Source organism: Lepidochelys kempii, chromosome 3, assembly GCF_965140265.1.
Source record: "Lepidochelys kempii isolate rLepKem1 chromosome 3, rLepKem1.hap2, whole genome shotgun sequence".
NCBI lineage: Eukaryota > Metazoa > Chordata > Testudines > Cheloniidae > Lepidochelys > Lepidochelys kempii.
The window spans coordinates 151,892,070-151,917,103 of record NC_133258.1 but is presented as its reverse complement, the minus strand read 5'-3'; the positions used below and the strand labels follow the sequence as shown (position 1 = coordinate 151,917,103).

General features: G+C 45.0%; 1 protein-coding gene across 3 annotated transcripts in view; it reads right to left on the bottom strand.

Annotated features, from left to right (window-relative positions):
• Positions 1–25,034, bottom strand: part of DAAM2 (dishevelled associated activator of morphogenesis 2) — a 243,722-nt gene that overhangs the window by 39,115 nt on the left and 179,573 nt on the right. For 2 of the 3 annotated variants that reach the window (XM_073338564.1, XM_073338565.1), the window contains exons 9-17: positions 23,313–23,379; positions 22,380–22,497; positions 20,403–20,541; positions 18,876–18,934; positions 18,276–18,460; positions 16,705–17,022; positions 8,789–8,896; positions 5,584–5,616; positions 3,091–3,197 (exon numbers count right to left, since the gene is read on the bottom strand). In XM_073338564.1, the coding sequence (XP_073194665.1) occupies positions 3,091–3,197; positions 5,584–5,616; positions 8,789–8,896; positions 16,705–17,022; positions 18,276–18,460; positions 18,876–18,934; positions 20,403–20,541; positions 22,380–22,497; positions 23,313–23,379 (1,134 nt within the window). The remainder of the gene's footprint in view (positions 1–3,090; positions 3,198–5,583; positions 5,617–8,788; positions 8,897–16,704; positions 17,023–18,275; positions 18,461–18,875; positions 18,935–20,402; positions 20,542–22,379; positions 22,498–23,312; positions 23,380–25,034) is intronic. The other variant, XM_073338566.1, reaches the window with a different exon arrangement.

Genomic DNA, 25,034 nt, shown 5'->3' with positions numbered 1-25,034 from the left:
AGCTATCTGACAGGGACTAGAGCTTGGATCTAGACTCATCAGGCTCCACAACATGAGACTTGCACCCACTGCACTGGAAAAAACACCAACGTTTCAGTGATAGTAAATGGCCTGGAAAAAAAAAGTTCTCACGAGGAAGAGGACAAGAAGGAAGGTGACACTGAAGGACATTTACCAACTAATTTCCATGTCAACGGAAATCAACTAGCATTCCAATTTTCGTCCCTTTTAATTTATCCCAGTTAATCCCTTCTGCCATAGTCTTGTTAAATATGAGAGAGAGAAGTGTGAGGGTGTGTGTGAGAGGGGTGTGTGTGTGTGAGGGGGGGGGCTGTGTGTGAGTGAGTGCTATTTCCCACTCCCGCTAGGGTTTGGCTCGTTGGGCCCTATGAAATATGAGCTCTGCCTGATCCTTTCTAACACAGTGTTAGTAAAACAAAATAATTCGAGTAGTGGAAAAAACCTCATACAGCTATTTTACTTTAAAGGACACGACAGTTTAGTGTAAACAAAGGGGGAATAAACTACAGGGATGTATGCACAGCTACAGGCAATTGGAAACAGCTGTTGGAAAGCACTGCAGCAACCTGAGAGTCGGAGCTGCAGCTTTGGATTTTAGGATTGCACCAATGCACTCTGTTTGCTGAGCATTTTTTTTTTAAACCAAAAACACTGATTGCACGTGTCTGCGTGTGCATAAGATGCATTGCAAAGAGGGCAGGGAAAGCAACATGCTCATGAATGCCGATCCCCTTCCCTGATTGGAGAATTTCATTTTCAAAGGCTTGGTGGAGGCTGGGAAGGAAGGAAACAGCAAAGGCACGATAAAATCCCTTTTAATTATTGTCTGCAATCAACCTGAAAAAGCCACATGCTGCACTTGGAAGTAAATCTGACTATAGCCCGAGGAGCAGAAAGGCATGAATTTAAAGGAACCTCTTGCCCAAAGATTTTTGCTTCTTTTGTTTTAAGTGGGTATTGTGAGGTTGGGAGGAGACTATGGAGCTGTGAATTCTAAATAAAATAACTTTTTTGGGGGGGGAACATTGTTAGGTCCTTACTCCGCCTTTACTCAGAGAAAGCACCCATTGTCCGTTATAAAATTTTTATTTTCTAGGCTATTTAATGCACATGGAAAATGCTGGGTTGATAGCTCTGGAGATGGGTATTTCCTAGTTGCACAGAACACACCGCAAGCTTCCCCTGCTACTGCTCTATCCACTAGGTTCAAATCTGACCTCCTCAAAGAAAGAAATGAGAGTTCATTCTCCATGACCCATTCAGTCCTTGGCCTCTCTATTAAGACAAGGGGCTCAGAATGTCTTTTGCTGTGGGCACCACTTATCTCGAGATGTTGTTAATGGGGAACAGGTCCCCAGTTTGAATCCAAACTGAATCAGTAGCTACTCAAAATCATGCTCATTTGAGGACAGTTTGGTGGACCATGTGAAATGAGCTGATGACTCTCAGCCTAATTCCTAGAATACAAGTGTCCACATCTCAGAACCATTCCCTAAGGCCCATTTGCTAGCAGTTGGGGAAGAGAAGACGACAAGGCCTGGAGAATGACCTCTGCTCTCACTCTCTCAGAGAATTCCCCCAGGTCAGGTGTGAGGTACATGAGCAGAGCAGAACAAGGGATGGGGGAAAAGCTAGCGCCCAAGCTGTCCTTGTTCTTTGGACAGAAACACAGATTCAGTCCCTGGAGCTTCACCCTGGTGCCTTTAACCAGGTTACAGTGAACTTAAGCGTGTGAAAAAGAAAGATGCGCAAACAACCCAAATCTCTTGTCGACAACCCAAGTAACAGGCTCTCACCTTGGGATCCTTCCCCATCACTATAATATACATTCCACGTGCTTAAGAGAACTAATCTGGGACCCAGATACATCAGCAGATCTGTCCAATGGAATGAAAATCCTAAACAACCCCCTGCCAGCTACCAATGACGTGCACAGGCAACTATTGCAGACAGAAAACTGTAAACCAACCCCTTTCACTGGGAATGTGGGGGCAGAGAGTGTCTTGCTGACAGGCCGACTAATGTCACCTAAGAAGCATAATGAGAACCTCAGTGGGTTTCACCAAGCAATGGAAAGAACGGGCTCCATTTCTGCTAGCTGCAGCTTTGCATTTAATGGTTAGCTTTCGGGGGCGGGGGGGTTCTCACACTTATTAACCTGCACTTCCTGCTGAGCAATGGAATGATTTTTTCTGAGTGCTGCCCCAAAAGCTATCTCCACCCCAGTTGTTGACGCTCCTCTCCTCTCTTGTAGCAAGGGGAGTCTCCTTGTGCAGAGCTTAGTGCTGAGCCAGACCTGTTTAGCAACAGACCTGCAGCCTAGTCTAGAATGGTTGGCAAAGGACATGCAAGGTGTGCATATAGCCCAGATACACAGCATATGAGGACACAAAGGTCATTGCAGGAGGATATGGAGGATGCAAAAGCACCTGCTGGCCCTTAACAGCTAAAGGCACAAGTAACAAACACTTATTCCTGAGTGTCTCTCACATTCGCTGCCTGCCCCACAAAGGCAATTAAAAAAAAAAAAAAAGGCCGGGGGGAGGATGCGGGGGAAGAGAGGCTGAAGATAGATATATTGGATCTGCCAGCATCCTTCAGGTGTCTGGTGTGCTCCCAAAGGGTTTCTCAGAGCAATATGCAAAGAAGAATGTAACAGAAAAACTGCTGCCAAATGACACATACAGCGCACAGTGTGCACCATTATGGGACAGCCCACGTACTGTTGGCTGCACAGTGGCCACATTCCCCACACACACACTTGTTTGTGTGCGTTTATGGCAGTTGAGAGTCTATCTACTTGCCTGTGTTTCGATATAGATCTGTGGAGTGCCTGTGTTTTGGATTGCCAGGTGTTTGCAAACCTGTAAATGCATTGGGGCCTCCAGGAGTGGATGCAATTCCACATAGGCAGACACTCGTCTCATCTGGGTGTGGATACATCTGCGTGCATGTGCAGGTGTCCACGGTTGATCTCAGTGAGTATTTGGATGTCTGTGTTGGATCTATCTTTGCCTCTACACACATGAACCATGCTATACACCGTGAGTTCATAGCTACTATACTTACTTGGAGAGGAGAATGACGCAATTCTGAGCCCTTCGGCCATCAATAACAGAAAGCTCTTTAACCTTCCGTGTGGACAAGTATAGGTCCTCAGTTGAGCCCATCTCTTTCTACAAGTAACCAGACAGAAAAAATAATCAATGCCCTGTTTTTGCTTCCTCTTCTCTCTAGCCAACACCCACAGAATAAACCAAGTATATTGGGCAACAGCCCAGCCTAACCCACTAGCACTGAACTTGTGGGGAGATTAATCCAGGAGGCAGAATAGGAGATAGGAAGTGCCAGAAATCAATTTCTAAAGGAGGAGGGACTCAGACAGATTTCCCCCCCGCAATTCACTAGTCAAACAAATGCTGATCATCATTAGCTGTGCAGGATCATCCTAACTTTCAGGCATTGGACCTGATTCTGATCTCACTCCATCATAAATCAGGAGTAACTATCAACAGTATTACATTGGTGTAACATTAATATGAGAGCAGAACCGGGTGCATTATGGTGCAGTGCAGTTGCGTGTGTATATCCCCAGGAACACAGGTCTATTCAGAAGCCTGAACAGCCTCCAGGAGGAAGTGCCTGCAGTAGAGGTTGCCCAGCAGTGTGGAAAGGTTGCATCCCAGTTGGATAAGAGTCCTTATATTGTCTCTTAACTATTGAATTCACCATTGGAACACAGGCCTGCCAAATTCTCATTGAGAGAGGGATGCCAAGAAACACACAAACGACATGATGAGCGGAATTCCCTGGAGTCACTCAGCTGTACTCGCCACACAAAAATGGGAATCAATGCCCAGTGGATGTTCAGCAGGAGCATTCCCCGTGCTGTCTCAGAGCCAGATTCTCCAGCCCACCGAGGCCAGAAACTGACCCGGGAGAATTCCCCCTTGGGGAAATCTCTACAGGTATGACACTGGCAGAGGCAGCATAACCATCTCTGATGTCCGCTGCCCTCCAGACCCCAGCGTAAGGAAAAGGAAAGGGTTGAGTCAGGGGCAGGAAGGGGCATGCTGGAGCAGGTTAGCACTAGCCCTGATCCTCCACTGGAGTCAGGTCTGTTAGGGAGCTTATGCCAGCTGCAGAGTAGCCCTTCCCTGCAGCTCTAGCTTCTGCAGGGCAGCAGAGGATAAGAGAGCTGCAACCAGCACCCTGCAGTTGTCATTGTCCACTAGTAATGGCGAATTAACCAGGACTTGAGACACAAAGATGCTTAGTGAGTCTGTTCTCCTCTCAAAGGGCTTGTATGACTCTGAATATGGCTAATGGAAACTGTGCACAGGCATGTCTAGAACAGACCTCTTTAAAACTTTTCATCTCCAAACTACTTAAAGGCCCTAGTTAGTACTCTCACATAGCAGAGAAATAACTGATGTGCCTATTTTCCAGATAGCCATAAGGATAAGGCTCCCATCAGGAGTATTTCCCTTATGCTTTTGTGAAAATCCCAACCTAAGAAACTTGCCTTGGGGAGTTGTTTCTACCACACAACCTTAACCCTTATTGTCCCTTAACATGCTGAAAAATAATGAGCTGACCACAACCATATATCTGCTTCCCCTGGTGGCCAAGGTTCTTATAGGACTTTCTGGGAAGGGACTTGGTGACCAGGACTCACTATAGGACAGTGGGGCCTGAAATGCAGAACAAAACCATTTTTGAAAGCTATGCCTTCCTCTGAAGTGTTCTCTACTCTGATTTTATTTAAGGTGGCCATAGTGCGATGAGTAGACAAGGGAGCCTGAACTTCTTCACCTCACTCGCACACAATTCTGTCTCTCCTCCTGGTCTTTGAGGACTATGAGACTCCCAAATAAGGTGGACTGAACCAGACCCCTCTCTCATCTACCTTCTCAATTGCCCTGAAGGGTCACTGTCAAATGACCTTAAACCTCCTTCCCAACTCAAGCTTCAGCATCATCTTCCTGCCCCACAGACAGAAACCTTTCTTTATTGACTCTTTTGTGGCTGGTGAAGGGGACCTGAAGTGATAGGCCTGGAGACTGAAGTAATCTCCAAAGCAGGTGTGGGCAGGTCAGTGTAAACTTTCCCCACAGTGCCCTACCGTGGTGTGTCACACACTGAACTGCAGAAAGCATTGCTAGGGTTGAGAAGGAGTTCATATTCTGGGTCCCATTTGTTCCTTGGGCTCTCTGCTAAAAACGGTCAAGAAGGGGACCAATGAGGGCAAGCTGCACTGATGGGGTTTCCATGATGCGGTCACCTGTCTATAGAAACCAGACCGAGACCTCCACATTTTATACAGTTGAGTGAAAGGATGATGCTTGTGTTCAGCTTCCTCCCACCCCAGATAAATGCAAGAAGGGGAGCTCCTTGTACCTCCTCCCCACCCAGGCAGGAGCTGTTGAAAAAAAATTGAGCATTAGATGAGCACAGGGCCCCTTATTTGCATGGTGCTCTCTGTTGCCTTTGGTCTGCATGCCACAGGAGAATCTTGCAAGCCAATAGTTTGTTTTTTAGGAGGCAGACAGTGGTACTCACCTGCTTACAGGAGGAGGGGTTAGTTAGCAGGTCCTATGCAGGCAGCAGCCGCAAATAACAGAGAAGGAAACATGCCAAACATTAGCCACGGAGATAAAGATACCAAGTTTAACAAAGAGGCAGATTTTAGCCATACACAGTTTTCTAAGAGAATAAAATTATTTGCAAATAACATAGGCCTAGATTGTGAAAAGGTATTTAAGCACTGCCCTGCTCATGGAAAGTCAATGGTACTTGAGCTTGCAATGCTGAGTGGAGCAACACCTCGATACCTTTGAAAATCTAGGCCACAGTCCTTATCCAAAGAGCTGCCAAGGTTAACACTCCAGGCTCTGTTCTCCTCTCCTTATGCATGTACATAGCTCCCCATTATTAATCATAACTCATTGTGCTTCTAGAGCAACTTCCATCCAAGCATCTCAAGGCATTTTACAAACACTAAATAATTAAAGGCTCATGACACCCTTCTGCATTTGGTATTGTCCCCATTTTATAGACAGGCAAACTAAATCACAGAGAGCTCAAGTGATTTAGTCAACATCATACAAACAGTCAGTGGTAGAGTCCAGGAGAGGAGTCCAAGAGACCTGCCTCTCAGTCCAATGCTCATTCACTGGACACAACACTGCTTCTGCCCACAGCACCAGCAGGAGATACACGGGCCAAGGGAGAGGAGAACAGATCCTTTCGTCTTTAAAAATGAAGCAGTTTAACAAATGAAACTGGAAAAATATATTAAGACCATGTTAATAGCAGCAAAAGAAAGAAATGACTTATTTACAGGCTCACTTTCTCTTTCAAATGCAAAAAAGAGCAGAGATCTACTTTGACATTTTTCTTCACAGATATTTGGATGAAGTTTAAAAGTCATGAACTCATGAAAAGTCAAGAGTAAACACATAGTTGGCCAGAGTGGAGTATTTCCAACAATAAAAAGGAAGAAAAGACCAAGTGTGAATCAACTGGAAAAGTTCTGATCAGATTTTAATTCATGAGGAACTTTGGTTGCTTGGCTTTAAAAAAAATGGTGAGGACTTATTGATTGGAATCCAGTTTGTATTGGGATGCATGTAGATGAAAGAAGAAATATTATTTAAAGAAACAAAGGAATATTTAAAGAAAAAATGTGTAAAACTGAAGCCAAAGCTGGAATACAGTCAATAACCTTTAGTACAAAAACATACTACGGTATTCTACACTAGTATATCTTACATCAGTGATACTGCAGTGTCTGGGGCTGTTATAAAGTACTATAATATTTTTATAAGGTTCAAAAGGACCATTTTTAGACTCCTGGAGGTCATTCTCAGAGGATGGCTCCATTCCAGTGGGAAGGGGTTAGGGTCAGGTTGGATTATGGTTGAACAGGCCAAACTGCTTTTCAGTGGTTGGTAATGCAGCCATAAATATTATGTTTCTAACTAAGAGTTGGCAGACAAGGACAGCCTTGGCTTTAGATTCTGGGGCCCAAAGGAGGCAAGACTTTGGAAGGTCTTTCCTAGTGATGAAGCTCCAATGTTTACATCTTGATGTCATGTGTTGATGCAACACCACTGCATTGTGATGGTGTCTTGCTGCTGTTATGGCTGCTAACACGTACAGATGGCAACTGCCTATTTCGGCACTGATTCAGGGTTCCCCTCACAGCTGTGGTTATTGCAAATGCCTAAAGCCAGCCATGGACAAGGAATGAATTTCATGTACTTTAGTCTTAGCAAATTGGATTCTTATTGTGGAGTAAATTCCTCAGGAGGATATTTTGAGGGTCTTTTCTCATGCAAATCTGCCTATTCTGAACATCCCAAAATTAGGACAGTTCTGGTCAGTCTTTAGGCCACGAAAGCTTATGCTCAAATAAATTTGTTAGTCTCTAAGGTGCCACAAGTAACCCTTGTCTTTTTGTTGATACAGATTAACACGACTACCACTCTGAAATCAGTAATCCTAGCAACCCCACTGAAATGTCAAGGTATTTGCAGGGTCAGAATGAGGATCAAAGTGCAACATTCCCATCATATACTGGAACCTCAAAAGCTTCCAAGTTGGGATGCTCATCTAGACATCTTTGGGTTAGCAAATTGGAAGAGTTCTGCTAAAACTGCTTTTATGATGACTGGAGATATGATACCCAGGTTAGTTCTTTCACTGGAACCAGTTTGCCTAATAATAGAAGTCTGATACCTAGTGTAGACTCAGTGGTGCCGGCTAAAGATGGAAGGGAAGCCTGGACTAAAGTCCTTAGGTTTGTGCCATTAAATCAGACTATGCAAGTTATTTTAGTATGTTTATAATTTTAATATAATTTATATGTTTAGCACTGGATGAAGAATTAAACAGACGAGAGAAGAGTGAGAGAACAAAGCCAGCTAAGTTTACTTGGTAATTCTGCAGCACTATAGGGGGCAATGTTTAAGCATCAAAATAGCTTCTAGCTATCATTTCTCTGTGTGTGTCTTCAAACTCAGGAGCAATGGCCTGATTCTACAGTGTTGCAAGGAAGTTTCCCTGAACACATTCCAAACGCTAGAGAAATCTGGGGGAGGGAAGGAGGTAGAAGTACAGTCCCATTCCTGCTGAATCTCATTCCTGGGAAGCAGACAGATTGCAGGTGACTCGCTTTCCAAGAATAGGAGGAGGGGAAAAAAGACCTTCTAATAAATGGCTGCTGTTAAAGTATGATGTTAGTGTCATAATCTGTAACTTGGACAGATTCTGTAACTCAGCCAGTTTGGCCAATATGTTGTTTGGAAAAAAGAGAAAGCAAAACACAGCTAATTCTGGTCACATAGCTCAATACTCTGTAGCTGCCCAGAGTTTTACCCTGGAGGAATAAGGAGGAAAAAAAGATAGAAAGAGATTAGGAACACTGAATACAAAGTTCAAGAGCTTTACAGAAGCTAGCTGCTGCTCAGATCAAAATCAGAGCATTACCTGCTGGGATCTGTAGTATCCAAGGGCTACACATTTGGATTAAATATCAAGGCAACAGCATGCTGTACTTTGGCCAACAGTTCCCCACCCACCTCCCCACTCTTGTGCTTTTCTAGGGAGCACCAAACTCTCAAGCAGAAGTAGCCCCCTATTGGTTTCCCCGCATCCCCACTAGTGCCAGTGAAGGGTCCAGTCACTAATGTGTCCCATCCTGATCCAGAGTCTCAGAAAACTCAAGACCTGCAATGCTGGGGGAAAAGAGCCCCTCCCTTACCTGATGTCTTTGATAAGCAGAGAACATTTTTTCAAAATCCTCCAGATCCAGCACCCTGAAAGCCTTTAAGTCATCAATTTCATGCCAGATTGTGCCATGGATCTTCTCCTACAATCCAAAGAGAAAATCATATGTTCAGGAGACAAATCACAGTGAAAATCTGTAGCTAAGCACACCCAATTCCAGCAAGGCAGACCCAGCTATTGTATTGACTTGGCACAGCACAGGATGCTGCTGTCATTTTGGGGAAATGTTTTGTTTCTGGAAGACGTCGGAGAGTTTTCTAGTCCAAAGAGAAACATTAATACAACTTAATGGGGCTGGTTTTTTAACCTAGGCATTTTGAAATTTGCATTACATCAATCCCCCTTTAAAAATGCCACTTTCCAAGACTAGAATACATCATCGCAGATACCACTGAAGATCCCATGGGGACATTTCCTTCCAATAATGGCAATTGCTGCAGATGAACATGGTCATGTTGTAACAGAGGTTGTCATCATAAGAAGGAAATGTAGCAAGGACTCTAATGTGTGGGAAATCCCAGACAAAATTCTCTCCAGCTGCAGATTTCACAAGACCTTGCTGCAAACCTTAAGTGGGTGTGGAATACACCCTGAACGGTATCAAGGAGTCTTCAAGGTTTTCCCCCCAAGTGACTCTCTCACAATCTTTAAAGGCAAATCATCTCCTATTGGATGGGCTCCCCTGTCCTCACCAGAAGATACCCACAGCTCTCAAACAGATGTGATCTGTATCCCAACCTCTCAAACCACAGCACTGACAGTCACAATGGTGAAGGCAGCTCAACGTATGGCAGACTTCCCCTGTCCGGTAGGTGGTTAGCATGAAAGAGGGAGTCACCAACACGGCTGGGGGGCGGGGGGGGCAGAAGCCTTCTCACAACTACATGCTCTACGATCCCTCACTCTCAGATCTTGGGAAACAGGCCAGTCCTTGCTTACAGTCAGACCCCCAACCTGAAGCAAATACTTACCAGCAACCACACACCAAAAACACTAACCCAGGAACCTATCCTTGCAACAAAGCCCGTTGCCAATTGTGTGCACATATCTATTCAAGGGACACCATCATAGGGCCTAATCACATTAGCCACACTATCAGAGGCTTGTTCACCTGCACATCTACCAATGTGATATATGCCATCATGTGCCAGCAATGCCCCTCTGCCATGTACATTGGCCAAACCAGACAGTCTCTACGTAAAAGAATAAATGGACAAAAATCAGACGTCAAGAATTATAACATTCAAAACCCAGTCAGAGAACACTTCAATCTCCCTGGTCACTTGATTACAGACCTAAAAGTCGCAATATTACAACAAAAAAACCCTTCAAAATCAGACTCCAACGAGACACTGCTGAATTGGAATTAATTTGCAAACTGGACACCATTAAATTAGGCTTGAATAAAGACTGGAAGTGGATGGGTCATTACACAAAGTAAAACTATTTCCCCATGCTATTTCCCCCACACCACTGTTACTCACACCTTCTTGTCAACTGTTGGAAATGGGCCATCCTGATTATCACTACAAAAGGTTTTTTCTCCTGCTGATAATAGCTCACCTTAATCGATCACTCTTGTTATAGTGGGTATGGCAACACCCATTTTTTCATGTTGTGTGTATGTGTGTGTGTGTGTGTAGATATCTTCCTACTGTATTTTCCACTGAATGCATCCGATGAAGTGGATTTTATCCCACAAAAGCTTATGCTCAAATACATTTGTTAGTCTCTAAGATGCCACAAGTACTCCTCGTTCTTTATGCTCTCCACTGGCACTGGAACAAGGGAGATTTTGAAAGCCTTTGAATTTTAAGGCCAGCTGCCATTCTAAGCTAGGAAAAGGATTTTGTTGTTTCTTGCAGTCACAAGAGAGGCACCATGGACTGAACAGCCCCTGGAGACTGAAATACCTTCTCCTCCCCAAATGTTGTCCCTCCAGGGCAATGTGAGTGCAATAGCACCCTGTTGACGTGAAAAAAGATCAGACTACATAGAAAGATAGAAATATAAAAGGGACTGGGGGAAGTCTTGGAGGTGAAGGCGCTGCAGAACAGCCCAGCAAGGGCGTCTTGCGTACAGGAAGTAAGGAAAGCCAATGAAACTGCCCCCAACAGGCTCTAACTCTGAAGTACCTAAGGTTCACCCACGCAGCAAAGTGTGTTAATATGTCATTATAGGAACAGGTTCCACTTCCCATTCACACTCCTTAGAGGAATAAGAGAAATGTTGTAAGCCACAAGGCTCAAGGAAGCAGGAAAAACAGCTGATGTGGGGACCAAAAAAAAGCTGGGGGGGGGGGGAGCAGGCACTGAAGTGTCTGGAGGAAATTCCTAACAAGGTGAGAAGGTGCAAAGCAAAACAAACACCCTTCCTCTCTTGATGCATAAACAGAGGGAGGAAAAGCACTGTGGGTGAGGGTCATCACAGCCCTTGAAACCTTCCTGTATGGAGTAGAACCCAGAATCTAACAGGCTCACCAATAGTTTTGTGACTTTTTCCTTGTGGCTAGAAGGATCATGGGAGGGAGGCAATTCTCAGTGGATTTCTGATCTGCCTGGGAAAAACAACTACAAAGGGAGCATCACCCCAGTCACCTGCTTCCCCAGAAAAAAATAAAAAAGCAAAACAGAAAGTTACCCCTACTTCTTCTGATTTCAGAAGACATTCATACCAGGTCTGGGCTCATCCAAGCTGGTTTGCCCATCTCTTGGTTTTATACTACATGAACCTATAAAGACACATCCAAGGCTGGGACAGTCTGTATGTCATGAACAAAAGAACTTCAATCCCAGACAGCCCAGCTTAAGTGTTGAAAAAGTATACCACAGAGCAGTTGAGGAAGCCATTCTGCAGAGAGGTGGGGGCAGAACAGCAGAACACTGAGGGCACACACGGAGTGGCTCTCCCTTCCATTCTTGTGTTGAGACTGACCCTTGAAAAGCTGCAGAGGGCTGCTAGACTATTTCTTCTGCTGTGCTCTTGCTGCTTGGCTGATAGCTTCTTGTCATTGGCCAGAGAGACTGAGCATTTTAAGAGAAACAGACTTACATAGCGTGGTTGCTATGATAAATGATTCCCTCAGCTCCATAAAAATATTTATGGTCCCTAACTAGCAATTTAAAAATAAAAAATTCTTTACTTTTTTTTTTTTAAATTGTTACAAGCCTGCCAAGCTCTGTGGTTTCTCTGCTTTGCACAAGTCTTGGCCCACACTGAGAAACTAAACCCAGGAACTACATTTCCCAGGATCCCCTAGTGATTAGCTAAGAAATGGTGGGAAGTGGGGTAGTTGGAGAAACATGGGATTAGTCAGGATGAGTCATAATAAAGCATTTGCTCTACTGACATGGACTTTTGGTGTATTATATTTATAACCTTCCTGCAGTCACTTCATTTCCGCACTTGTGTGTTTGAAATGAAGCACAGTCTGCTGCTTGCCCAGAGGGTTACGAAGATGACAAAGCAAGGGGCTCCACAGGGCAGGTGGTCCATACAGCCTTGTCCTCCGTTATGGCTGCCAGCTGTTTCCAAGTCATCAAACTCCATCATGCATCAACATAACTTCACAGCATGAGTGAGCCATGATTTCGCTTTGGGAGGCTCCAGACACATTCAGGACTCTATAGTTCTCCTACAAGTCAAGAAAAACCTGTGAAAACTGTGAATGTCCAGTGAATTTTAGGACAGGCAACCACTAGATGCATGCAAACTATTCACAACCGAAAGGTGAAACTGCTTGAAATTTGATTTTTTTCTTCACATTTCATTGCAAGCTTGAAAACGTGGTGAAAAATGGATTTTTCCCCTCTTAATAATGGATCTCTTTACCCATGTAAACAAACCTATTTTGAGCAAAATGTAGCTTCAGTTTTTGGGTTTTTTTTTTGGAAGGGAGGCATGGTTTTGATTAACAGCTACTTTGCCCTGTTTCATTGCAAAGCAAAATCTGAGACAAAGAACCACCTGAGACAACAGAGAACATTTTCAGGGCGAGATGATGCAACCCTATCCCCCCATGTAGTTCTGTAACAGGGTGGCAACCTCCACAGTGCCGTCTCATGGCCTGGGGTGGCTCTGCAGCAGCCCTGTCTCAGTTTCTCATTTTCAGCCTGCTTCAGCAGATGCCAGAGGGGCTTGCTGTTGTAACCTGGGCCTCAGGCTAAAGCCTTAACACAAGTCCTCCCTTTCCCAGGAAATAGAGTTCCTTTGTTTGTTTTTGAAATTGGACAACACACAAAGCCTTTGCACCCCAGTCTCAAACTAGTCCATGGCTCCTTCCCAAGGGGGTCCGTCTTCTTTCCTCTAATTTTTCTGCCCACCCTCTCAGCTTGGTTTTCAGCCCTTCCCTAGCTCCTTCCTTTCCATCTTTCCCTCCTGGGCTTGTCTGAGTTGCTGCCTGCTCTTTCCTGAAGAGCCACCCCCCCATCCCACCCCACCCCCAATGCCTGCTTATCTAGGGTCTTTCACAGGCCACGGCCTGCCTTGTCCTTTCCTCTGGCTCTCTCAACCTTTCTGCAGCCATCTGCTGGCAACACTTCCCCTTTCTCCACTTGGCTAGGTCAGGTTGAGTTACATGACACTCAGATCACATGACCTTCATTTTCCCCACCTGGGGAGGAGAGCTAGCTGTGTCACGGGTGGAGACCCATCCCCCTTTAAAAGGGCCAGTCCCAAGTGGCAGGATCCCCTCACTCTGGGACCCATTTGGGGATCACTCTTTTGGCCATGGCATTCATACTGGTTCAAGGAGCTGTCTACTGAAGAACCCCGTGTGTCACTTTCCGTAGGAAGGAAGAATCTCCACTGATTTCAGTAGTACCCCCATGGAACAGAGCTCTCCAAGAAATTACAGTGTCCCCATCAAAGCAGAACACTCAAAGATTCTACCCTGAGAATATCTGTGCAAAAGTACTGGTTTTTCCATCCATATTAATAACCTGTAGAGAAGTATATTTTTTGCCATTTTCCATTAGCAACTACAACTTTTCACAAGGAAATCCACCACGTTATCACGAATCCACCACAAGTGGAAATTTGTCATTTTCACAGCAGCAACAGTTTCATGTTTTTGTGGAAAAATTCAGCCTCAGGTGAACAATTCTTTTGGTCGCTATGTGATTTTTTTCCCCACTATGTGGGAAGTTATTTGCACGGCTCTTTTCACACAGGAGATGTTGTGGTACACGCAGAACAAAAGCCTTCCTGATGAGGCAATCTCAGCACAGCTCCCGCTGGGTTTGACTACAGAGAGACTCCCTTTCAGCTCATTTGGTAGAGCCACTACTGGAAGTTGGAGGACTCCTAACTGGGCAAGTCCATTTGATAGTATCTGGCCAGCAGAGAACAGGAACAGATGTAGGCAAGTAAACCAGTTACTCTGGTAGCTTCAAATTAATATACTAGTACTTATGAAGATACAGAGAAGAGACAGACAGTTCAAAATATGGACCAGATCTAAACACCCTGAAAGCTTGGCTCCAGATGTGGATTTGAACGAATAGCAAATATCCAGTCCCAGCATGCCATAGGCCTTGTGTAAAACCCAGGATGGAAAGATCTGGTGGGGGAAGCAACCCCCATTTTCAGTCTCGGAGCAAAGAAGGACATCTTCCTGGGAGTTCACAATGGCCACACTGCAATGCTTAGTGTCTCTTCCCCATCCTTTTTAAAACCAGTAGCTTCCAACAAACAGTATTGTAGTACTGGAATGGAGTTGCAGTGTGGAAGGCATTAACGGGAGCTCAGTCTATGGTATCAAAGTGTCTTTGACACCAGTCATCAATTCAGAACAAAGCTAATAGAGGTTATGTGTCTCAGGGTGAATTAATGAGTCATTGTTCGTAAGCTGGTGCAGTTTCCTCAAAGCACAAACATCTTCCAGCTGAGCGCTGGGTGAATTCCCTTTCCTGGAATGCCCATGAGAATTGTGGGATGTGATAATTATTGCCAAGTGCTTAGATAACAAGAGATAGAAAACAGCTCAGTAGTTTCATAATGCACAATAGATGGAGTAGAGTAGCTAGCATAATGGGCCCTGGATCTTGACTGGGGAATCTAGGTGCTATTGTGATACAAATAATAATAAACATTTCTATGCCCCAGCTTCCCCATTTGTAAAATAGAGATACCACCTCCTACAAGGTGGATTGGTTGTGAGGCTTAATAAATTAGTATTTGTGGGGTACTTAGAGACTGCAGGGATGAGCACCATAGAAATGCCAACAAATAAATAAAACTAAAGATGATCCCATTAAACTAGCCTTGGTCTGGCTTGACTCTGGGTTCAGAGGGTAGGATTAAAATCCATAAGTTACTCCCCACAGCAATGAGCAGAGAGGAAGTGCCCAGTAGCGGTTTGGGGAACCTACCAGCTCTGAGGGAGATGGCTCAAACATGTCCCTTCTCCCTTGTAGTGAGGAGCATCAAGTTATGGGGCACATTTCATCACAGAAAACAACTGTCTCAGCTACCCTCCAACTGACAGCATCACAATCTCTGGGATTTACAGAGAGCTCACTAAGTCGAAACATGAACACTGACAAATGTTCCCATAGGAACATCCTGCCCCCTGCACCTCCCCAAACCATTCCACATTCCCCAAAATAGCATCTTTTACCCACCTCACCACCCAGCCCTTCAATTTTATTAGCACAGCTGCCTCCACTCCTAACCAGAGGGCAGGATAAGCCTATGGTTACTGTGCACTAAACAGAAACACCTGTGCCTCTTGCTTTAAAAAAAAATACATGTATTGTTATTTCTTTTCTTCATCGCATTAAGCCCCATGTTCTAAAAAGGAAAATAAATCCCCACTCTTACATTCTCTCCCACACCCCCACGTGGTCCTGACAGACAAGCACAGACGGTGCAGCAAATATTTCACTTAGTTTTATTTTAAAGAAAAGAGGAGAGAGTGAATTCTTGTGGCATTCCAGAGGTCCCCAGACACTCATTCCGAATGCCTGAGTTGGGCCCCGGGTGAGTTTCAGTCTAAAAAAGAACGTGGGTTTCTAGGCAGCTATCCAAATTCAACACAGACACTTTTTTTAATCTGTGGAAAAAAAACACCCAAAAGAGAAGGGAAGAAAAAAAATCCAGCAGGAGGGGGAGAAGCAGAGGGGTGGGAGTGGCTGCAGGGGGTGGCAGAAAAGGAGTGAGCTGTGCAACAGTCAATTTGAATTCTTTTCCGTTTCTCACTGCCCCGTCTCTTAGGAATGCTCCTACTAAGATGGAGAGTAAAGGCAATAAGCTGCGAGTCTAACTGTGAGAGGGGCAGAGGTGAGTCCACATATGGCCATGATGATGTGAGTGATGACAGTGACGGGCCACTGTTCCCTCTGAGAGGCTGCCCCTGACAGAGTAATGTAGGCTAATTTAGAAGTCAACTCTGCAACATCTGCCCTATGCTCTGCCCCCAACATGCTAGCTGGTCACACAATAGGGATGCTCTTGTTCCCTGATGGGAGTCTGTAGAAAGGGGCTAGCTCTATGCGTTAGCCAAGGGGACACCTGGTTCTGGTTTATGTCATAAGAGCCACTGTGGCTGCTCTCCCAGTTATAGATACACCTGGATCTGATGCAGGAAAGTCTAGGCTGTGCCTTGGTCACGATAATGCAGTCCATTGGGATGAGGTTCATTGTTGAAGCCCTACACTAGGGCCTGCTGGGAATATACATGGTTCAAACCCACAGGGTTCCAGGGTAGCCATGAAACCTTGTGGAAGAGAATACAATGCCCTCCCTTAGGGCAACAACCTTGGTCTGAAGAGACACACTAAGGCATCAACTTCAGACACCCTGAACGTCTCCCCACTGACACCAGCCAACCTGCGGTAATGCCTGACTAGGAAGGATGGGGCTGCTGTTAAGGATGCCGCGGTGTCTTACCTCATTCAGTTTGGCCCAGTTGAAGGATTTCAGTGGGTGGGAAGGCTGTGGGATAGATTTCTTCCTCAGGCTGGTCCCGCTGCTGCTGAAGGTGGTTGTGGGAGGGGGCATCATCCCCAGGCTGAAGAAAGGAGGGGCTCCAGGTGGGGGAGGTGGCCCTCCCGGTGGAGGTGGCGGAGCAGGTGGAGGGGGGCTGCTGGAGAATGGGAGTGGGGGTGGCAGCGGGGGCAAACACTCCATCATCAGAGAGGAGGGCAAAGCTAATGGGCCACCAGGAGGGGGTGGAGGAGGGGGTGGGAAGGAAATGCCACCTCCTTGCTGGAGAACAAAAGAATAAGCAGAGGATGTTTAAAATGTACAATAACTCCATGGTGCCAACTGATATGATTCTCTCTCACAATATTTGGTGTTTTTCTTAAGGCCCCAGATTGCAGAGTTTTGTGATAAGGGAGAATCTCAACTTTCATTTGAAAGTCAAAGAGTAAATTTCTAGCCCTTGTGGTAACAGAAAAGAGCTTGAAAATGTGACCCTTAAAATGCTCAAAATACAGAGCCAGTAAAAAAAAGAAAAGGCAAAATCTATTTTTCTTCTGATCTCATGAATTTTGGGGGGCTGATGCATGATTTTTGAAATACTGAATACATGCCAACTAACCCCACTAACACAAAGACAGGAGAGAAGCCCCTATCCATGGTGACTCGCTTCTAAGGGCTGCATTTGGGCTCCTGGAGGCTGAGGCATGCTAGGAGTGAGAAAGGCGCTGCACCAAGCAGGAGGTAGCTGCTGGAAAAGTTAGGCCTGCAGAGTGCAGAAGCAGCTGCAGTCCCTCCAGGGGCACCACAAGCAGTATGTGTCACCTCCATTTCCTATACCTGTGTAACTGGTGACGTTTGCCTTTCTCCAGCCATCTCTGGGGGTGAGGGGCAAACATGCTCCATTTCGGGGTTTCAACACAAATTATGGACATCTGCCGCATTGTGGGAAGGGACACACACCCCTTGGCTTTTTGTGCATGGTTAAATGAAGAGGGCAATTACAAAGAAAGAATGGGACAGACGATCTATAGACCTGTGGGCACTGATCCCTGCATATTTTACCAGGGCACATACCCTGGTCCATAATGCAGGCCTATGCAGCCTTTATGCTGCAATCAGAGGTGTGATTGCAACATGGGCTGGCATATCGGTGCTAGTTTTAATTAAGCTAGAACAGCAACAAATAGCTGTGGAGATGCAGCAGCATGGGCATCAGCACAGGCTAGCAATGCAAGTACACACCCAAGAGTCTCAGTGTGCTTGTACAACCTATGCTGAAGCCATGTCTTCATTGCTATTTTTAGCCATGCTAGCATGGGTAAAGCTAGCACAGGTATGTCTATCCATGCTGCAATCAGACTTCTGATTGCAGCGCAGACCTATCCTAAGCCTCCACCTTTGTAGCTATATACTCAGACTCCCTTGGTATGGGGGTGGGGGGGGGGAGAGAGACAATTCATCGTTATTGTGCCTTTGCTCATTATTCTTTTGCTTCTGAGGGTTAAAGGATGAGAAGAAAAGTCTCAACCTCATACCGAGAACTCATTGAATTGAGCTACCAGGTCTGTCATTTGGTCCCGGGTCTGGCGCAGTTCCAAAGATTCTTTCTGTAGCTTGTCCTTCATCTTGTTCAATGTCTTCATCATTTCATCTTTCTCTTGGGTCTTTATCTCACATTCTCTTTCCTTCTTTTCCAGTCTGCTCAACAGCTCTGCGTGTTCTACAGACAGAATGAGGAAGCATGACTGATTAAGCAAAACCCATGAAAGCTCTCTAAGGAGATGTGAGCTAGATTGAGATAAATAATGCAAACTGGTGGGGGTGAGGGGGTTATAACCAGGAGCAACGAGATGAAACTGGGCCAAGGAATATGTAGACTGATTTTCAGTATATATTACTTGACAGAGGCTTCTTCAGCTGTCGAATAATCACTTGTGGAAGCCCCATCACTTGAGCCATTTGAAAACTAGACTAGAGAAGGCATTGGGAAATATACTACTAGGACCAAACAAGCATTGTCCCATGGGGATATGGACTGGAGGATCAAAAAGGTCATCTCCATCTCTACAGTCTATCATTGTGTGGTTAAATCAGGACATCTCCCTCAGTTCTTCAAACAGAGAGAGACCATGTACCTTTTCTGAATTTCTCCGCCTGATCCCTCCACTGTTTCACTTCATTCTCATTCACCAGCCTGAAAGATGAAACCAGATTATTTATGGTCTATTCTGAGCCATCCAGCCCTGTGGGCCACAATGAACAATGACTGGAAAAGACAACTTGCTGAATTGTAGTATTTCCATGCTGGGTCAGATCAGTGGTCTATCTAGTTCAGTATCCTGCTACCCACAGTAGACAATACCTGATGCTACAGATGATGATATAATTGGCCCTTAATGTGCCTTCATTATTGTTTAATGCTATACATGAGGGGGTGGGGGGGAAGAGAAAATCCTTCTTGATCCCTTTTGTGGTAAGTGGATGTCCTGGCAGCATGACATTTACTTTTATCACAGCCCTCATGGCTAAATTATTACTACAGCTGGTCACTACAGCTGACTCTCCAAAAAACAAAAAACTGCAAAAGTGCAATAAAAAGGCCACCTACAACTCAGAGAAGAGAGGCTGGCTACATTTTAGATAATGTATCAATTGCCAGACAATGCCAATACCTCAGACTGCCATGGCCATTTCTTACTAGTGAAAGAAAACACTCAGGAGAAGGAGTGATTAGATATGCAACAGAAGGAGCAACTATGAAAAAAGACCAGGCGCAAGGTCTACAATGAGGTCCCATGTCGGGATGGAGAGAAGGAAGTCAACTACAGCATATTTTTCAAAACAGCTAATGAGAAATTAGCTCTGGCTCACAGAAGACACTGTATAATTTTTAATGGAATAGAATGTAGTTCTATATAGGAGTTTATGCTCAAAGTATTGCAAAGCACTTTAGTGTCTATACCAGAGTTTTTCCACCTACAGCTCATGGGCTGTGGGCGGTCCCCAGAGGTCATGCTGGTGGGCTGCACAATCAAACGGTTTGGCATTGGAAGGTATAGTGCAGCACAAGGAATGGGTGCACGGGAGAAGAGTTGGGAGGAGGGACGGCTCATGTGACCACCTCTCTCACATGAAGCAGCTCACAGAATGAAGTAACTGGAGAGCCACTGGCCAAAACCACGTGCGGTTGAGGGAGGGAGCAGATATTTTATGGAGAGATAAAAGTTATTTATGCTATTTGGCTGCTGATTTACTTTATGTTATTTGAAATCTTCCTGAATTAACCCAAAGCCATTGATGAAGAAGATCTAAGTAGAGCGGGTCAAGTTTCATAAAACGTCAATGAAACTTTCATCAACACTTTGAAAAAAAGAAAAAAACAATTTTGTCAACTTTTCATGACTTTTCTTCCTTGATTTTCCACCAGCTCTAAGGCTAACAGAACTCAAAGAGCACAGGAAAGTAAAACATACCCTGGAAAATAAGGAACAGATTAGGCTACAGTTTGGAAAGCAATTAACTAGAAAATTTATAACAGATTACAATAAAATATAATCTAGATATAAGATCCTCAGTGCAGGGACCTGGTATTTTGTTTAAGTGGCATTTACACCTAAAGTACTGGATAACAGAATTAAGTAAGAATAATTAACACAATTTACATCTTAATGATGTTCTTGACATTGAAGTTGTCCAGTGGAGCTATATCTGGATCATCCCCTCTCTCATCCTGAAGAACGATTTGTTGTAGTATGCGGTCTAACAGCTGCCACTGCTGGAAATGTCCCCCATTCCGCTTATCTGCAGGAGAAACACCAATGTACAAGGGTTGATATTAATATCCGAAGGTGCTTGGAATCCCTGTATTCCACAGACAATAGGCCAGTGTTCCTTGCTTTCTTTTTACCCATCTTAACAAAACGGTTGGGGATGGGGAAGGCATACCACATTGCAGGTAAATTATAGAACATCGGTCCTGGTTCTGCACGATCTTGCGCCTTGTATTGTCATTTGCACGTGAGCAACAAGGGTGTAAAATCCTATCAAATCAGACTAGTGTGAAAAGTGCATGCACAATTATACACCTAATTTGCACATTCAAATTCCATATTTCTACTGACAGGTTTCAGAGTAGCAGCCGTGTTAGTCTGTATCCACAAAAAGAACAGGAGTACTTGTGGTACCTTAGAGACCAACTATAAATTTGTTACTCTAAGGTGCCACAAGTACTCCTGTTCTTTTTGCATATTTCTACTGCAGATCAGGTAAGTGTGTGCAGAAATGCACCTACAGAGGTGTCTCCATAGGTCAGAGTTGTGACTTTGCTACTTGCTGGGGGAGGATTTTTGTGTGGGGGGAGGGGAGTATCTAGATACCATAGTGACCAGGCATTTTACAAATATTTATATTCACAATTTGCATGCTCAGTTATCTGTAATTCAATTCAATAAAACTTTGTGCACATAAGCTATAAAAAAAGTTACCAATGTGTTAAAAAAAACAAAACAAAAAAACCCCCTGATCCCTCTGGTATGCATTGAAGGAGCCAGGACCCATCTTGGATAGGAATACACACAGTGTACACACAACAGCAGGAAATGCACTGCAGATTGGCCCAATGGATTTCAAAGTCTGGCCCTTTAAATACCCATACGTTTTTATTAAATACTTCAAAACTGCTGAACTGTACCTCTAACCCGACAACATTCCTATCAAGTTTAGCCCTCCTCTGGTAGCACATTCTGGGCTCACCCTGAGCCCCAAAGCATATGTGCTGTCTTGTACCACATTAAAGAATTGACTGTCATACAACTGCTAGGTGGGTGACTGTACTTTTAAATCCAGCAGGTGCCCAATAGTGCTCTGCATGTAGCCTCTTGGTAAGACATCAGGAGGGTTACCCTCACCTTCCTTGCTAAGCTTCTCAGTCTCACTGCTCAAGCCTGGGTGAAATTTACTAAAACCACTCCCCAGGACTCTTTCCTAAAAGAGCTGGGTTAAACAGTTGCATAATGATCTTGCTAAAGGCTCTCTCCTGGCCATTACCCTTTGAAAGCATCAATCAGTAATTACCAATTGATTATTTAATCAAATAACTTTAAGAACCCATTGATATCATACCCTTCAAAAAGAAAATGCTGATTTGGTTTTCTGGTTAGGGTCTGAGAGCCTGATGTATTGCCATGAGACAGCAGCCCAAAGACATGCTTATTGGGAGATTTCCCATCAATGGGCAACAAAGATTTTATTTGATTTTTTTTAAATTCTTTATTGAGTTGTGATAAAATTCAAAATGGCACCCACGCCTGGGAGTTCCCAGACCCAGAGCACAAGAGCTCTATCTCTCTCCTTTGAAACTTTTAATTTAACCCCCCCCAAAAAAGCTTAGTTTGTGACAAGCTGGGAGGCCCCCAACTTCTTAATTTTGTTTGAAAGTGCAGAGAGTTAAGATGCCATTTGTTAGCTTCCAAAATCCACTGGTTGGGGTCAGTGTCAAATCCTAGCTCCTTCACCCACAATGTCTGAACAAGCCTTTGCTGTATCAGAGAGAAAGTGCATTTCCTCCTGTGATCTATTGTCCCTTTCTTATATCAAGGCTTCCCACTCCCCTCTGCCCCAGGAAGCAGGGATGTACTCACAAGGCATCTGCAAGCAATGCTGAAGGACTGATAGCAAATAGGGATAGGCGTCCGTGTGCTTCAATCTCTTCTTGATCATCTCGAACATCTGAGAGGCACTTTTTGTATCAATGTGAATCTGGAGTAGGCAGAGAAATAACATGAGAGAGAGGGGAAGAGAAACATACAGAGTGGAAGATGGATCCAGGAGTGAAAACTGTTCAACAAGAGAGATAGGCAGACTGCAAAAGGCAGGAATCCCTTTGCGATGACCCAGCAGAGGGGCTTCAGTGAGAAGGGGGCTGGCAGATAGGGAGTCAGCTGGGCCTTTGGGATCTGCACTGCCACACCTGGTTGCAGTGGCAGTAAGGAACAGTTCCCAAAAGGGTTGGGAGGCTGGAAAGGTGGGACGACATACCTCTGACCTTGCTCCATCTACTCTTCCCCTCCCTACAACATTTGTGGCCCTATCCCTCCCCATCTCCTCTAAAATGCCACCCTGTCTCCACAACCTCCCAGGTGACAGCCTTCAGAAACGTACCCTGGGTTTTGTTATTGGAAAACTCTGAGATGGGTCTGAGCTACGCCCAGAGCTGAACTCTCTCAAAGCGAGGGCATATTTGGATCCAGAATTTTGGTTCAGGCCCAGGACTACTGAGAATGAGTTCCCACCACCCCAGCCCTCTTCCGTCCCTGAAAACTCTGCACAATGCAGAGAGGAAAACGCTTTTGTCCAAGCCCTTTGGCAGGAGTCATGGCAGTGTTTAATGTTTTCATTGTTCACGTGTACTATCCCCATTCTGTACATGAGAAACAGCAAAGAGCATTCACCATCCCTTTAGCAGCCATGGCTGTTCCCTGCTGACTGTTTGGGAAAGTTGCAGGCTTTTGCATTCAGCAGCCAAAGCAGATATTCAGCCTCTGGCAACTCTAGCTCCCACATAGGCAACTCACCACATCAAACCGCTTGGCAAGTTCCAGATCATCCTCATTTCTCACCATCTCAAAGAAATCTAAGTGCCTAGAAAAGAGGAAAACAAATCCAACCAACTCACATGGCACAACTCTCACCTGGACCAAAGCTGTGGCAGGGGAGAAGAGGCACTCCATTCCCTGACAGAGGGCTGCGATAATGGAGGTTTGATGAGGCAACCCCCCAAATGATGGGACTGTCCAGACACCTTGGAATATTTACTCTGTCATGCTCAGAGGACAGGGTATTTAATGGGGCTTAATGACAAGCTGGGAAGAGTGGACTGCCTGGGGTTCAACAAGTTGATAATCCCCATTTAAGTCTCTATGTCAAGGTGATTGTTGCTTTTAGAGCTTAAAAATTAAAATAAAATAGTGTGACAGGGTCAGGCCAGATGGCTATAGGAGAGTAACAGAAGGCAGATATATTAGCCCCAGGCTAAGTAGGTCCATTTTCCCTGGGTAAGGTAACAGGGAAGGTTCCAGAACAATCAGGAACCTTCTGGAGACAAGACAGGCTGATTAGAACACCTGCAGCCAATCAAGAAGCTGCTAGAATCAATTAAGGCAGGCTAATCAGGGCACCTGGGTTTTAAAAAGGAGCTCACTTCAGTTTGTGGTGTGCATGTGAGGAGCTGGGGGCGAGAACACTGACTGTTGGAGGACTGAGGTGTACAAGCATTATCAGACACCAGGAGGAAGGTCCTATGGTGAGGATAAAGAAGGTGTTGGGAGAAGGCCATGAGGAATAGCCCAGGGAGTTGTAGCTGGTTGCACGGCTGTTCCAGGAGGCACTCTAGACAGCTGCATTCCACAGGGCCCTGGGCTGGAACCCGGAGTAGAGGGCGGGCCCAGGTTCCCCCCAAATCCTCCCAACTCCTGGTCAAACACAAGAGGAGTCAACCTGGACTGTAGGTTCAGAAAAACAGCCAAGCTGAGGGCTACCGTGAAGCTCCAAGGCAAGCAAATCTGTCAATAAGCGCAAGACCCACCAAGGTAGAGCAGGAACTTTGTCACAATAGGCATATAACATGCTGTATCTTCACTGACATATCACTCACTGCATAAGGGGGAAATCCATGTGCCCTGCTTGCTTGCCAGACTGCTGGAATAATCTCATTCTGTATATGACATGTAGCACAGAGAATTTCAAGTATTCCATTAAACACAAGGGATTTTGTCATAGTGCTTGGGGTCCTCAAATTGCACTAGCCCCCAGGGCTCCATGCTCTCTTTGTCTAACCTTGCTCCATTGTAACTTGTGAGATGCAGCAGCAACACTGACTTCCTGTTGAACATCCTTGGTTACTGGATAACAAATATCACTATTCTAGTGGGCCAGATTCTCATTTCACATACAATGGTGTCAATCCAGAGTAACACCGTTGACTTCAGCCATTTGGCCAGCTTGTGACCAGCATAAGAGCACAATCTGGCCCAGTAGTGCTAATACAATGGGGTATGTGTGTAAAAGGAGAATTCCAGCATCATACTTCCATATTCTGAGTCAAAGACTTGAGGCTCCTTTGCTATCCTTCATGAGAGGCAATTGGATTTAACCAGGTATTTATACAAAGTGTCAGGTTGCGGCATGTCATGGTTTGATCCTTGAGTAGAAATCTCACTCACAGTATTCCCAGCCATACTGAGGTTTGAAGGAATCTCCAGTTTTGATGGGACAGCCTGCGTCTTGCAAATTAGGGG